The following is a 15,712-nucleotide window of genomic DNA, read 5'->3' as shown; positions in this document are numbered from 1 at the left end:
ACTCACCTATACCGAGGTCTCTCTCTGCTCTCAACGCTCTTCTCGAAGCCAACCCTGCTTGTGATTTATTTGCGGATGGTTGGCAGACGATTTTAACAGAGTGCTTGCGTTTTTGTGTGAGGAATGGATGAACGGTATTTGGATGTTAATTAATTGTTAGTTATTTACAGTAAACTTTGTATTTACTAACTATTATTTGTGTAGTTTGTAATTAATTCTTACTTTAATATTGTAATTGGCTTACGCCGTTTTATTAAAGTATAAATAAATAAATTCCTACTCATCGAATATAAGGGCAGTACATATAAAAGCTATTTAGTACCCACCCTTACGCCGCGCCGCCTTCGCTGTAAAAGGCGTTTTTTTAGGGCTATCTGCACAGAGGAGGTTTTTAGTCGGTAGGGGGTGTTTACACCTGTGCCCGACATGTACAATACTTAAATAATATTTTCCTCCAGGGCTACTAACGAATTTGCCAAACAATGAAACAAATAATTCAAAGTTATCATCATTTAATTCCACTCTTGCGGTGTTCCAGTTTATTAATACAAATATAAATAAATTGTATTTAAAATAAATACAATGAAAACATTTTATTAATACAATAAAAATGGCATCTACACTATATAGTAAAGGCAATTCTAATTTAATCGATAATGTAAGGCTGTTTGTTATAAGTACACTTAAAGACAAAATTATTGCCAAAATACTACTACTCGATTGTAAATTAGTTACAACTTAATTAGTTTAAACAGTTAGTTTTTTGTAACAGTAAGGACAACATAAAAATACTTAATAAACACTAAACTAAGCAACACGCTATAATGGCGTTTCGATATTTGTTCTCTCATAAAGTATCTACTACTACTCATAAAAAATATTGAATGATGCGAGAAGCAATAGACTACTATATTTTATGGGCAGTTAAATATGAACAATTAACTATAACGAATATTATGTCAAGTGATAGGCGCGGAATATGGACTCGCATCCCATACAATTAAAAAAAAACATAAGTGATAGTTTGGCCCATAGACAGGGTGCGGGAGAGAGAAAAAAAAGAAAAGCGGATCTAGCGATATTAAAGACAAAGTAACGCAACACTGCGGTATTAATATGGCGCGTATTTCTGTCTCTATCTGTTTGTTGCCAAGTTTTCTTTTACAGACGATATGCACGTAAATGTCGAAACAGCTTTCATAACGTGTCACTGGTACAACTAAATTAAACTAAACTAATACCTTAGATTAAGGATTGGTCTCCGCTGCGCTCCAACTAGATACCGCAGGCATAGTCGCAGGTTCAGCAACTTATACTACGCCCAATTGGACGTACTCGAGCCAGTCTCTAACAATGTGTGACGATCACATATCATCAGTATTTTGTATTTTATTAATTTCAATGTAAAATAACACGAAGCATTGTTTGAAATATTCCATTGAATGTCAAGATGCCACGCACACAAGCATCTAATAGTTGCCGTAATAAAAAAGCTATTGTTCTTAGGTAGTGCAGTATCTAGTTGGAGCGCAGCGGAGACCTATCCTTAATCTAAGACTAATACATTATTAAGTCGAATATCGCTCGCTTGGGACTCGTCTTTAGTATGAGTCACGATCTTAAGATCATGCGAGTACCTACTTCGATAATTTTATTTCTTTAAAATTAATTGACCACTAGCGGCTAGTATAATTGGTTGTTTCAATAAATAGAATTAGAATGAGTACAAATACCTCAATTATCACGTGATTTTAACGGCCGTTCCCAATATACTATCTTCAGATAAGAGATAAATTACTACCTTCTACTGTCAGTAATTACTTGTCAATAATCTGAAGCTGACCCAATATTCCCGATAAGTCATTCGTATCGTCTTATTCTTCCATACAAATTTCTATCGCTGGTAAGCTATACGTCCTCCCGTTGACAGACAGAGTGTACGGATAAGGTGAGTTACCGTCGATAGACTGAATATTGGGAACGGCCATTAATGGGTTAAATTATTACTATAGATATATATAATCTGCACAAGTGAAAGTAAACTTTGCGGGATTGAAAGAAATGTATGTTGCAAAGTTAAGTGGTAATGGTTAAAGGTGTCTTTCATAATAAAATGATTCATTTAGGTTATCAACATATTAGTTGGCAAAAGCCGTACAGAGCGTAAATCAGAAAATAACCTTTCATAGATTTGGGAGTACGATTTTTAGATGATGGCTGATAGTACTTATATATGTAGTGAATAGTGAAAGTGAATCAATTATTTTCTGATATGACCCAATAGACTCTTAGGCTCAAATCTATAGAACGTACTCAGACTATATTGAAGTTATACTTCTTTAGGCGCGTTATGAAAAAATTATGAGAGTGAAATTTTAAGATGCGCGCGCATCACTGTATCACAAAAGTAACTGGTTGAAGTTGGTTCCTAAAATTTTCATTTGCGACATTCGTAATTTTTTTTTGTTTCTTCGTCCATTATTAGGAACGGCAAAGGGTTCAAGCCCGTACAGCCTCATAAGTAATTTATTAATTAATTGTCAAAGCCATCGTTGCAAGATTTTTGCTTTGTTAGGCCAAAGAAGTAAAACTTCTTGTTGCATACATAAGTACACACACACTTTTTTATTTATAAACTTGTCTTTGAGTGCCAGCTAAGCTTAAGTCCACCATAACGACGACTTTGGAAAATCTCAGGCTATAAGCCGAACAAAAAGGAGATCAACAATTCCATGCGTCATCACAACAGCTGCTGCTGTTCGACGTTTTAAAATTCCCGTATAATAAACTGTCTGCTGTCACCCATAGCTGTCACTCATCTTAAAATGCGTGCCGTTTCTCAAACCAAATAAGTTAACAAGTCCGCATTCCACATAAATCAGCCATTGATTTCCACTTATTTCAATAAAATTAATAATCAAATAAGTTATGGATACTGTTATAATTTAGAATATATTTGCTGACGAAATTCTGTATTTATGTACCTCGAAGTGCCCCTCGAAGCCAACGTCCATTTTTTACACTAATGAAAGTAAATACAAACCTGGGTAAAAATTCTCCAATCGAGCGAATGGCAAGAGAATATAATGAGTACCTAAATAAAATACCAGACTTGGACATTGGTGCAGATGGGTTTACAACATTTATAAATAAATGTACTAAAATTTATAAGATGTAAATGCTGTTGTTTTGTATTAGACTTAATTTTAATTTTAACATAATATTTAACTTTAAACAAGTTGTATAGTATAGTCGAGAAGGTAACAGATAATGAAAGATGTGTAACCCTGTAAGTTATCTGTACACTTAGATATATATATTTTTTATTTTTGTATGTAAGTTATGTATTAGTGTGCGATTGTTGGGCTTCCGAATAAATAAATAAATATACTTTCTATTGAATTTTATAATGAATCGCGCGCTCGACTTTCTATTGGTCTGTCATATCTTAAGCTTAGCATAATCTCAGCTGTCAAATGAGTATAAATATCAAATCAAGGATTGCGCTAAGCTGGAACTAAGCTAAGTTTAACGTAAGTAAAGTCTGAGCAAAGTCTGAGTTCGCTCTATAGATCTCAGCTTAAAGTCTTACGACTTAGTAAACTTTTTGCATGGTTATTTAAATTAGCCGAATAGAAAACACTACAATAAATTTAAGATCTCAAATGTATACTGTAATCGAAGTAATAAATAAATTTCATTTCAGTTCAGCTTTAATATTGCTAACAATTCAGACAACCAGCTGAAATGAGTAAGCGCAAAGTACTGTTTGTGGATTGGTCGGGTAATTATCACAGCGTATCGTGATTGGTCGGTAAAAATCACAACATACCGTACACAACGGTTACTGGCTAATGTGTTTTATTGTTGCTAGAGATGTTTTTGTAATGTGCTATCTGAAAGCGTTCGCCTTTTATTAGAGCGTTCTGGGTTAGAACGATTAAGATGATGCATCCAATGTACGATAATTTATATATATAATTTATTTTTATGACTTTTTAAGAAACATTTGATATTTTAAACGCTCATAACTTTGAACATGATTCATATTATTGGACGCAGTTTCTGATCTTCACATTAGCTCTACTTTTACCAAACATAATATGGTAGAACCATTTTATTTAGTTAAATGAAATATTTTTAATGACGATTTAGAAGCACCCAGATTAAGCCTATTTGTATAAAGATTATTTTGGCTTTCAATTCGACGCTTACGTCTTATGCGTCCTGTTAGTAATTATAACGAAGATTATTGACGTTTTATCGATCGCTTAACATTATTACAAAATCTTTGAGGACAATTCGCCATCGCCAAATCTTGTGACACTCAGACTTGTTAAATGTAGGTACATGTCGAAACCAATCTACAGAACAAACTTAAGTAGGTACTTAAAGCCGGCGACGTAGTCTTTCTGAGAGTAGGCAGCGGTGATCGCTAAGCACCACGTGATTATTGTTTGTTATTAATAAAAATAATATATATTTAATTCTTAGTTACAATTCTTGAATATGTACATTATTTAATCCTATAAAAATAACAATTGGTTAGAGTGAGAGAGGAGGAGCCTGCCTACCGCTGCCGTATGCGTGAGAGAAAGGGAACTAGCGCCGCGTAACGCGTTACGTTACGAAGCGGTTTGCCCTCCCATAAGAAGTTATCAATTCAATAAAAATCTAATTATATGCTACAAGTAACGAAGAGTATCTCTAAGTAAGCGAGTAGTTTTAAAGTTACTATAATTTAAACTCAAACAAAAATTCAAACGAGCATAGTGTAGTGACGTCACAGAATGTGACTTCTTAGAATTACGTCCTATACAAAATATGTTAAAAGAGCCATACTGTAAGGTGAAAATCAAATTTTGATGATCATTCTTGTTAAGATATCTCGGGGAAGACAAGACTTTTCAAGCCTGTTTTCAAAGTATATCTCTCTCTCTCCGTGTTAGGCGTCATATCCTTCACAGTTTCGGTTCAATCGTTTTCTTGTAGCATCAGCCCATTAATCATTTATCAATTACCAATCAGAGCTCAGACACTAGTTTAAAAATTATTAAAACACGTAAATTCTTTTATTTATCCCGACGAATCGCAAAACTTACCGGCAGCGTGGTCACGTATAAACCATTGTAATTAAATGAAAAATTGTCGTACCGAGTGCAACGAAAGTTGGCGACAGCTGTAACTAACTAGATTACCGAGCTTTAATTCGCATTATACATAATTATCTATTCAAAACTATAATTTTATACGATACTTACACTATTCGCCGTCATATGTAATCTCACTCACACTTGACCAGGCCACAAAATGACCGTGTTCTAAAATAAATATCTAGCATTTTTCTATTCTTCTATTTTTCACTGAACTACCTACCTGGACGATTTAGATGAAATTTTGTATTCACCAACTTCATCAGTTTTGTCTTATTTTACTATTGATAAAGCCACATAAGGCCATGGCAATATACACGTATAACGAGGTATAGGTTAGGTATGGGTACCATATGTGGTTATTCTCATTTTACCTAAATTATAACCTTAAGATCAAATTTGTGCACTGCTAGGTTATGTATAAAATTAATTACTGCATCTCGCTGATAAACGTCACGTCTTTAGGCGAGGAATTATTTATGTCGTTATAAGTTATATTGATAAAATAAATAATAAAAATAAAACAGAGTTCGTCAGGCCTGTTAGCCTTTTCTTTTTGTCAGCAAAGGCTTACTTGCAATGTAATAATGCTGATAATTATCAATTTACTCAAAACTATTACTAATATTATAAAAAATATATATTATATGACAAATTTACGACTTACACGATACCGATACGACTTAGGCAGCTTCAAGATTCGATTCATACTCCCATCTTAAAGAACACATTTCTTGACCATTCGTGTTGCGTATGTCCATGGGCTGTTGACTCACCACGTAAGCCTTTCGCCCGTTTGCGCCCCAAAAAAAAGTCTGACCCCATTTTACAGTCGAATGAAGCCGTTTTAGGAAATAATAAATAATAACGAATTAAATTTGTAAGCCGACCGTACGATGACGCATGGCATAAATTCTTCTTTTTTCAACTCTCCAGTTGTGGTACACATTAAATTTAATTCAATTCCAATAGTGCGGGTAATCATTTAAAAATGGCCAATTATTCCAAGCAAAAGCTTTTTCAATGTAAATTAAATAAAGAAAAAAAACAATACGAGCATTTCCTCCTCATTTTGATTCACGGTCATTTCGCTAGCCTAGTCACATACAAATTATACAACAACTATATAAGGCCATGCCTCTTCTTATACTCGTCTAGATTTAACGATCGCTTCGGCCCACTCTCTTTCACTTTCGTCGATATTTGCTTCGGTTGTGAGGACACAGCTTCTGTAAGTCAATTCATTATTACTATTAAAGCAAAAAAAAAGAATACTACGAGAGCTTCTTCAGCCTTCTCTTCTATCTTAGACCGACACTTATTCGTCGTTGGTAGTTCTTTAATGGATACAAAAAAGGATTCTAAAGGAATCAATATTGGGAAAATTTATTTCTGTTTCTTACAGCAATATGTGGCTACAATATTGTAAAGTAAAACTCAGCTAGGTATATATAAATATTTTAATGAAATAGATGGTTTGGCAAATATGTCTCAGCAATATTATCTGTAACCGTATTTTAACTCCAGTATACTACTTGCATCGTAGACAGTACAGAATAAGCAACGAATCACGGTGCTTATGGCTAACTTCGTGTTACCTTTTCTTTAATGAAAACAAGAGACAAGACGAGCAGAACGTTCAGTTGATGGCCATTGATACGCCCTGCCTATTATAGCCACAGCGCCCTTCAGACCGAAACACAGTAATGCTTACACATAACTGCTTCACAGCAGAAATAGGCGCCGTTGTGGTATAATCTAGCCGGCATCCGGTGCAAAGGAGCCTTCCACTGGTAAGCTTAATTGATTGCACTGTAAGTTGTATTGTGCAACTACAATTTATGGTTAATTATTTGCACAATATGGCAAATTATTTCACTAGATGGCTAAACTTAAAAACCGTGTGAGGTTTGTATTTATTTGTAAATACACCACCTGAACGTGCGCTCGTTTTCAATAGCTGTGTGTTAAATCAACTAAACACTTTCTAATGACATAAAAGTAGCAAAATACTTACTCGCAACGGGCAGGTCGATGTCTATGTTGATATCGAAGTCATGCAAAGAGTACAAACTTGTGCTATCACTAGAGTTTTTTTCTCTGTGAGGTACTTCCACGTCGCTTGGCGAGAGTTGAGGTTGCTAATAACAAAAGGGTTTACAAAATATTAATAAAGAGCTTTCTACACGATCTGCACCCACCACCGACCATTGTGAGCTTGGTCGGGTCAACCGATTTTTGTTTCCACAAAAAGATTTAGCTACATCCTTTTCCATTAAATTTTTTCACTTATGTATTACAATAAATTGAACTGTTTGAGTATTTCATTGCCATGCTTCAAATTATATTAAAAATATTTGTACAATGATGAAGCAGTTAATTTTGGATTTAAAAGAGTCTTGTGCCTTTTTATACATGATAGATAGCTTTTTAATTTTGAAACATAGTAGATACTTTATACAACACTTCTAGCCAAAATCAATTCTAAAAAATGCACGCATTATCGTGTAAAAATTGTAGATCATAAAATTATCTATAAAAAATGTATCAATACTTTTTTCTTACGAGCCACCGATTCTGAGATATAACGATTCACAAAGTAATTAAAACGCGCTAAGTACACTACCTCATAGGTGGCGTGGAAACGTGTGCATATTATGACGATAACAACTTTTATAACTTTTTGAATCGTTATATCTCAGAATCGGTGGCTCGTAAGAAAAAAGTATTGATACATTTTTATAGATAATTTTATGATCTACAATTTTTGTCCAAGCCTACTTTTGTGATAAAGTTACCGTTTTGCTGAAAATCGCGTTAACTCATTTTTTTTGACCTTTGACCTTGAATATTTTTTTTCCATACACGGGAATGATGGGGAACTTTTAAACATTGTTTATAATTATGTTTTGAACAATTTCACTGATTTTCAGCTTGTTGGGACTATATGTAACTTCGAATGTCTAAATTGACCGGACTAAAAGGCTGTTACATTGTTTGTATTGGTATAAAATGTAATAGGTCAGACGAATTTTCGTTTTTGGAAAGGAAACATAAATTAGAAATGGATTGAAAACAACTTTTCGGCAGGAATTAAATGACGCAGTCTTCATTCACATGAATATGAAGACATTTACGAAAAGGTGTAGTTTAAACATAGCTATAGTTAAGGTATAATTGTTATACATTTTGACCTGTTTCACAATACAGCAGGTAATTACATTTACAGGTACATTTAGAGATTCTTAACAACTTACCGTCAATCTCTCCTTCTCCCTCTCTTGTCTCTCAATCTCTCTCTCCTCTTCGTCTCTCTGCTTCTGCGCCTCGGCTTCGATTTCTTTCCTTTCGAGCTCCTATATTATACAATCACTCTGTGAGATGACAGTAATATAATTACAATGTCTAAGTACAACCAGAAGTGATACAAGAAGGTCATTGTGTCACGAAATTTAAAAGAATTGTTAAAAAACGTTTGTGTGGTAAAGATTACTATTAGATAAATAATTTTCTTAATGATAATACCACAGACTGTAAATAGAGCACACACCCTCAGGCTATTTAATTATAATTTTTTATTGTACGATAAAATCTTAAAACAAATATATATACTATATATAATATACTTAAAACAAAACACTCTAAGTTCTAGTTTAGACTCAGAAGTGAAAATGGAAAAGAAGAAGTGGTAGTAAAAAGTGAAAAGTGATTAAGAAGAAAGAACAAGATAGAAGAGTACTAGTGTTTGTTGCGGTGTAGTCTGCTAAAGGTACCGCAGCCGACCAGAGCAACAAACAGGGCAGACATTTACTTTTTAACGGATTTATTATTTCCAATCCCTGACCCACCCTCATGTCAATTGGTTTTACGCTAAGTTTGTAACCGCTTAATTTAGCTAGTAGAATCTTCATTACTTTTAAATTATTATAATTAAAATTTTAATATTATTCATTTATTCATGTCATTATTACGAATTAACACAGTCTATTCTGACCCACGGCAGTTGCGACGAGCCCATACAGTCGATTCGGTCATTCCGTCTCGCAACGTTAACTTGTATTATACTGTCTTGTCTAGCGTCTACAATACTGTCGAAGGTGAAATAGAGTCCACGATTTGAACTAGTTCATCGACTAGTCGACGACTAGACGGTAGCGATCTACCGCACGGTAGACTTGTTTAGGTCACGTGCTATTAGAAATTAATTCCTGATACAGAATGAGAATGAATTATTCCTTCAGCTTATAGGACTTCGTTCATCTAGTACATTATAGTACAGTAAAGATGTCCGACTCCACTCCGACAGACCGGAATATACAACGCAAATATATGCATAGGACATAGCAGTGAGTAAGACAAATGTAACTTCAGCGGTCCTCTCCCATCGTAGATTTGGACTTAATGCTTTATAGAAATACTGGCTATTTTAGTTTTTCTAATGTGTTGTGCGGTCGCCACTGTATTATTTGTAGGAATTTATGTCTATTTACTTACCTACTTAACTATATTAAAAGATTATTACAGCGCTTATATTATATATATATATATATATATATATACATATATCTTATATTACGCTTACCAGCGACGCTCTTGTGATTCCTCTGCTGTTGCAAGAGAATGTGGGCGGCGGTGATCACTTAACACCAGGTGACCCGTATGCTCGATTGTCCTCCTATTCCATAAAAAAATCTGTGTGTAATTATAATATATTACCAGTCGCCTGTCGTAATATGAATGAAAATAAAATATAAACCACAAAACTACTATGAGTCTGAACTAGTACGTTACATCGATTGTACTAGATCGGAGTGCTCCTTTCGATGTCCGAGCAAGAACAAGTCTAGCCCGCTCACGCCCGCACTCGCACCGCACAGATTACACCCGAGCTAAGATGAATACCGAATCATCTTCGTACTCGCTTCTCGGCGCGACTTTCTACGACATAGGTATATTAAAATCACCTGACTCCGGCCGCCTTGGTGTGACTTGAAGTTCATCACAGGCTTAGTGTGTCTCCTCGTGAAGGGGTCGTCTGTCTTCTTGCCCTTATTTGCTTTGATCTGTAACAATAATGTTTAACACATTACCTACCAAGCATTTTTGGGGTTTTTTCAAGAAACCTAAGCGGCACTGCATCGTAAAAGGCACGGCGTATCAATTACCATCAGCCATCAGCATTAGAATGGCCCGTTTGCAGCAAAAAAATCAAAATTGGTTTATTCATTCATGTCATAATATTATGAAATCAAATCAAAATAACTTCATGTAGGTCACGGAAATGACACTTATGAATGTTATAACTTTACTTTTCTTTTTACATTAATCGCCACTTGGTAAAAGGTTCAGCTTTAATGACAAGAAGTGGCAAGAAACTCGTTGCCACTCTTTTAAATCAACATTTACACCATCGTTATAGAAATCATCTCAATTAAAATATATTGTGTAAAGTAATAATGCAACCAAAATACTCAAGTGTCGAACAGTGAATCCCTCAGACAAGTAAGTCAAAAAAGAAAATGTTAATTAATACAAAACAAAAGTTATTGACTACAGTAGTTGCATTATCCACACACACCGTAAATAAATAAATGTATTTTGCTAGTATTTTGTCAAAAGTTATAACATTTTACCAATTACCACCACTACAGAAAAAATTTTAATGAAAATAAAAAGAAGTGGCAAGAATTTCATAACCACAAATAAAATTAATTTATTTATTATATACAGACACTTTATCACATAATATTACATCATATTTGGTCCCTACACTAGGCGTAGCCTGTCCTGTAGGCAACCAATTTACATTCTATGGTTAACAATATGAACCGAAAGGTCAAAAAGTGCACTGTGTGTGTGTGTGTTTGTGTGTGATACTCACACCCACACGGGTGGGTGTGAGTATCTGATTAATCATGTTACAAAGTTAAACATTATATGAATGCTAAGCTATCACTTTAAGAATAGCTTCCATGTCTGCAAAGTGAGTGTGTGTAACCATCTCTGTATTTTAAATTTGACCTGATGGACCGAGCAATTTTTTATAGAACATTTTAAATTTACCTTGTTGTATATATATATATGTATGTGTAAATATTATACTAGATCTACAAATTGATGCAATAAATACAGCTTTAAATTTAAGAAACAAGTGCTAGGTTCTAGACGACAGGATTATTCAGCTAGTACAAGTAGCGCACACGTTCACGAGCATTAAGCATGGACCAGCCATCGCTTCCCGGGGCCATACTTCAGGTAAGGTAAGGAACGTCCCCACGACGCTGCCGCAAGCAATGACATTTAAGCGAGCATGATTAACCCTATCCTGAGAAATAGATAGTTATGTACCGATACCAACAATTTATTTTTGATAAGAATTTTTATTTAAATGTTTTAATAAAAATGCCTCTGTTGTAAATCCTTCTACTCCACAGCTGAATATCTAAGCGATCGGACAGCCTGGGACTAGATTATGATTATTTTATAGCAATAACAATGACAGTACAACATTGTATATTTTATTAAAAAGAGCGCAAAAATGATTGCTGGAAGTTTCTTGCGCCGCTTCTTCTCTCAGACCGCCATTTGTTTCCGCAGCGGTGGTAGTGTTAGAAATGACAATAAAACGATTTCTAAAGGAATCAATTTAAAGAAAATATAATGTCTTTTGACCCATACTTGACCCTTACTCATCAGTACTTTGTCGTTGACCAAGCTCAAGATCTAACCAAATCCAATATGAAGCAATAAGAAAGCGGGATTAATTTTGTTGAGGTGATTGCATAATATAATTACAAATTCAAAATAAATTATTAAGCTTGCCTCAACAAGTATTCACTTCAAATCTCACCTCTTCCATGATAGCCTTTTCAGCAGTCTCCACATTTAGTTTCCGGTTCCTGTTGTTAATGTATGATATACTCTGGATGGAAGATGTCCTGGTCTTGTCCAGTTGACTGGCTCTGTCTTCTAACTCTTGCAGCTTTGCGTTCAGATCCATTACAAGTTCATCGTCGCCTCTGAAAATAAAAATGAGTTCAAAATTTACTGTTTTATATTACTTATTATTATTATTCTTTATCACAGTTGAATCTTATTAAAAAAAAAAAACAATGTAAATATAAAAAATTGAATCCGACCGGCGTAGGTTCACTACAAGTCCGCCGGTGGTTAGGGCGACAGACCGAGGAACTTCCACACGATGTGTGCCTTTCCCAAAATAGCTGCCTTCTGTATCTGACCCTAAATCCAGTTATTCAACAAGGGCCTATTGAGATGATGGTCGAGGCTCTTTGCTATAAGACCGTTTACGGAATCGACTATTGGGACAATTATAGTTCCATCAACATCCCACATATCAGTAACCTCGTGTTCTAGGTATCTAGACCTAGCACACGAGGATACTTCGACAATTTGTCAGGCTTATTAGCAATGATAGTTCTGTGCGAGATGATTGGTCCAAGTATAGCTTTGCAGGGCTGTTTTCCAGAAGTGGCTCCGGAGTATACTTGTAAATACACAAGATTGTATCGAAGAGCAAGCTGCTGATAGATAATACTGGCTAATTGTTGTGTCTGTGCAAATAATTACTCTCCATTGGCCAGACTTGAAAAACCGGAAATAATAATTATGTCTGATGGAGTCACCAGGATGATGGCACGCCCGACAGAATATGTCTGTTCTGCTATCCTTAATTTTTTTTTTATTTATGAAAATAAGGGACAAGACGAGCAGGACGTTCAGCTGATGATAATTGATACGCCCTGCCCATTACAATGCAGTGCCGCTCAGGATTCTTGAAACCCCCAAAAATTCTGAGCGGCACTACAACTGCGCTCGTCACCTTGAGACAAGATGTTAAGTCTCATTTGCCCAGTAATTTCACTAGCTACGGCGCCCTTCAAACCGAAACACAGTAATGCTTACACATTACTGCTTCACGGCAGAAATAGGCGCCGTTGTGGTACCCATAATCTAGCCGGCATCCTGTGCAAAGGAGCCTCTGGCCAGTAGGCCATGATGTATGTTATTCGTATTGATAAATTCACCAGCAATTGCACAGGCAAATCCTTCATAATTATTATTCTTGTACTTTTATATATTATATATACTATTATTACCATTAGACTTAACACTTACGACAACACTCTCACATACTCAGAACACTACCCTAACATACTCACTCATATAATTACATCACACACATTCATACACACTATATGCACATCACAAGCACACATTATTCAGGACCTCTTTTCCTTTTCTTAATATAATCATCATAATAGTTAAAACAATATATATATTATTATTACCGTTATTTTTTTTTTCAGAAAGAAACACCATTTATTTGAACAAAACAAATCTTATAACTATATTTACAATACTATGACTTCATAAAATTAGAACTTTAATTACGTGGAAGCGTACCAATAATACTGGTAGCATTACCGCGTTGGATAGCAAGGCTGATCCGTGGACCGAAATAGCTGCCAGCGCTTGGGTTTCCAGTAGCCTTATTGAGGCGCGAAGATAGTATTTTAAACATTCTCCGCGCCTCTGTGCCCCACGGGCCAAGTGTCTCGACACCAAACGGCACAAAGATGTATGACTCACTGAGACCATCATATTTGCGACGCTTGCTGTCTTCGGCCGTTATTATTTAATTATAATTTAATCTGTCAAACTTTGTAATAGGCGATAAATGTATATAATTTATTATAATAAATATAAATGATAATTATAAAGTTTTAATTTGTTAAGAAATGCTGTAAAAATTGCTTAAATTCAAGCTCTAAAGGTTGATTGCATTCAATATACGATATTTTATATTTATACCATTTATTATTTATAAATTTTTATGAAATAATATATGTTATTTAAACACGATTCATATATAGGATGCAGCATCTTACTAACTTACTATGTATATTACAGCCATTGTAAAATACTGTATTTGGTCGCGTTGGTAATATGGGTCCCACGGTTCGTCTCCTTGTAATACCAATTAGTTCAATGCAGTAAAATTCCCGGGACTTGGGACCTCGATAACTTCTGCAGGCCCCGCCAGGAGTCCTTCACTTTATTACACCACAGACACAGCTTCTTTTCAAATTAATATAAATTATGAAGAGCTTAAATATTAAATAAAAAGTTCATAATAAAAGGTAGCGGTGCGCGCGCGCATCGAACGCATGGTCTGAGATGCGTGGGTCGATCGAAGTTAGCCCTTTCATTCTACTATTCTATTTTAAGCTGATTAAATTTTTGTTTGTTTTACAAATCGTATAACTAGAGAACGCAAAAACCATATAACATACCCCTAAAGTGAGGGGTGCCTCACCTGAGTTGGGCCACGTCTCTCTCCTTCATCAGTTGAGTCTTCTTCATCGCGTAGTTGGTCGGGTGGGAGCGGAATCTGTCCTTTTCCGCCACTATTTTTTCAACATCTTCTTCCTGCAAAGTCACATTCATACAGATCCAAATCCTATACCAGTCAAGTTCATATCGGCTCTATTTACCGGAGAAACTGTATTGGAAGATCATTGAAGATTAAAATCTTAGATCATTTATTTATACGACTAGATAGATAGCTGTGAAAACGTCGAAAAAAATTGAGATTGCCTGTCGACCTCTATTTTGAGCAATGCATGCACACTGACACAAAATGTGACATACAAATGGCGAGTGTAAGTCGTAGCTTGTCGCGCACACTAAAGTAATAAACCTGGCCTTTTTTCATCGGTTGTCTAGGAGCAAGAGTCTCTATCTAAAAGCATAAATTATCCTAGATTAAAATGATTAATTTTTGAAGTTATGCTTCTGTTGACGCGTAAATAAAAATATATGAAAAAAAAAATACCGAGTGAATTATTACGATGCGCGCGCACACCGTCACGCAAATTCGACACCCTGACGTTAGCTGGTTAAGCAAACCGGATGTATCATACTTCAGCTACCTACCAAGCCTCTTGTAACTCATATGTATACTGAACCACAACCAATGGACGAGAATTAAATACATTTCAATATGTATAAGCTGTAAAATAAAAAAATCTAACCAATTAATCTTATATAAAAAATAATAATTTGATGATATTTAAATAATCGTTATTTAACTAAATTATGCAGTAATAATATATTCATTTGTTATATTTTATACCTTCATTATTACAATATTGTAGATTTTTTTTTATTACGCCAAAGAAGAATAACGTCTTGTGTGCATACATATGTAGTTTTACACAAACACAAACACACGCACACAGACACAAACACACTCTTTTTTTAGTATTAATTGCTATTTGCGCAATTTTTATTATTTATAACCGCTTAAAAAAACAGGCAAGCATTGGCTAAGTTTGTAAATCTCCCAAAATAAAGAAACTTTTTATAGAATTAAAACAATTCTACTAACGGATGTATATTCTTCTACAACTTAATAGTCAACTTATTTTTAGAGTTCAGGAGAACGTAAAATGAAATGAAAAATGTTAGATTACGTAAAAGTGAATCAAATTATCACGACAATTAATTTAGTTACAATTACTGTTATTACAGGA

General features: G+C 34.8%; 1 protein-coding gene across 1 annotated transcript in view; it reads right to left on the bottom strand.

Annotated features, from left to right (window-relative positions):
- Nucleotides 1-495: 495 nt before the first annotated feature.
- LOC126976166 (RNA polymerase-associated protein Rtf1) overlaps nt 496-15,712 on the bottom strand; it is a 33,508-nt gene continuing 18,291 nt past the window's right edge. Inside the window, exons 14-19 of the mRNA XM_050824397.1 lie at nt 14,494-14,606; nt 12,004-12,172; nt 10,118-10,216; nt 8,411-8,509; nt 7,171-7,294; nt 496-6,382 (exon numbers count right to left, since the gene is read on the bottom strand). Coding sequence (XP_050680354.1) covers nt 6,276-6,382; nt 7,171-7,294; nt 8,411-8,509; nt 10,118-10,216; nt 12,004-12,172; nt 14,494-14,606 — 711 coding nt within the window. The 3' untranslated portion in view covers nt 496-6,275. The remainder of the gene's footprint in view (nt 6,383-7,170; nt 7,295-8,410; nt 8,510-10,117; nt 10,217-12,003; nt 12,173-14,493; nt 14,607-15,712) is intronic.

This window comes from Leptidea sinapis, chromosome 39 (assembly GCF_905404315.1).
Source record: "Leptidea sinapis chromosome 39, ilLepSina1.1, whole genome shotgun sequence".
In the NCBI taxonomy this organism is placed as follows: Eukaryota; Metazoa; Arthropoda; class Insecta; order Lepidoptera; family Pieridae; genus Leptidea; species Leptidea sinapis.
This window is presented reverse-complemented; position numbering and strand designations above follow the sequence as displayed.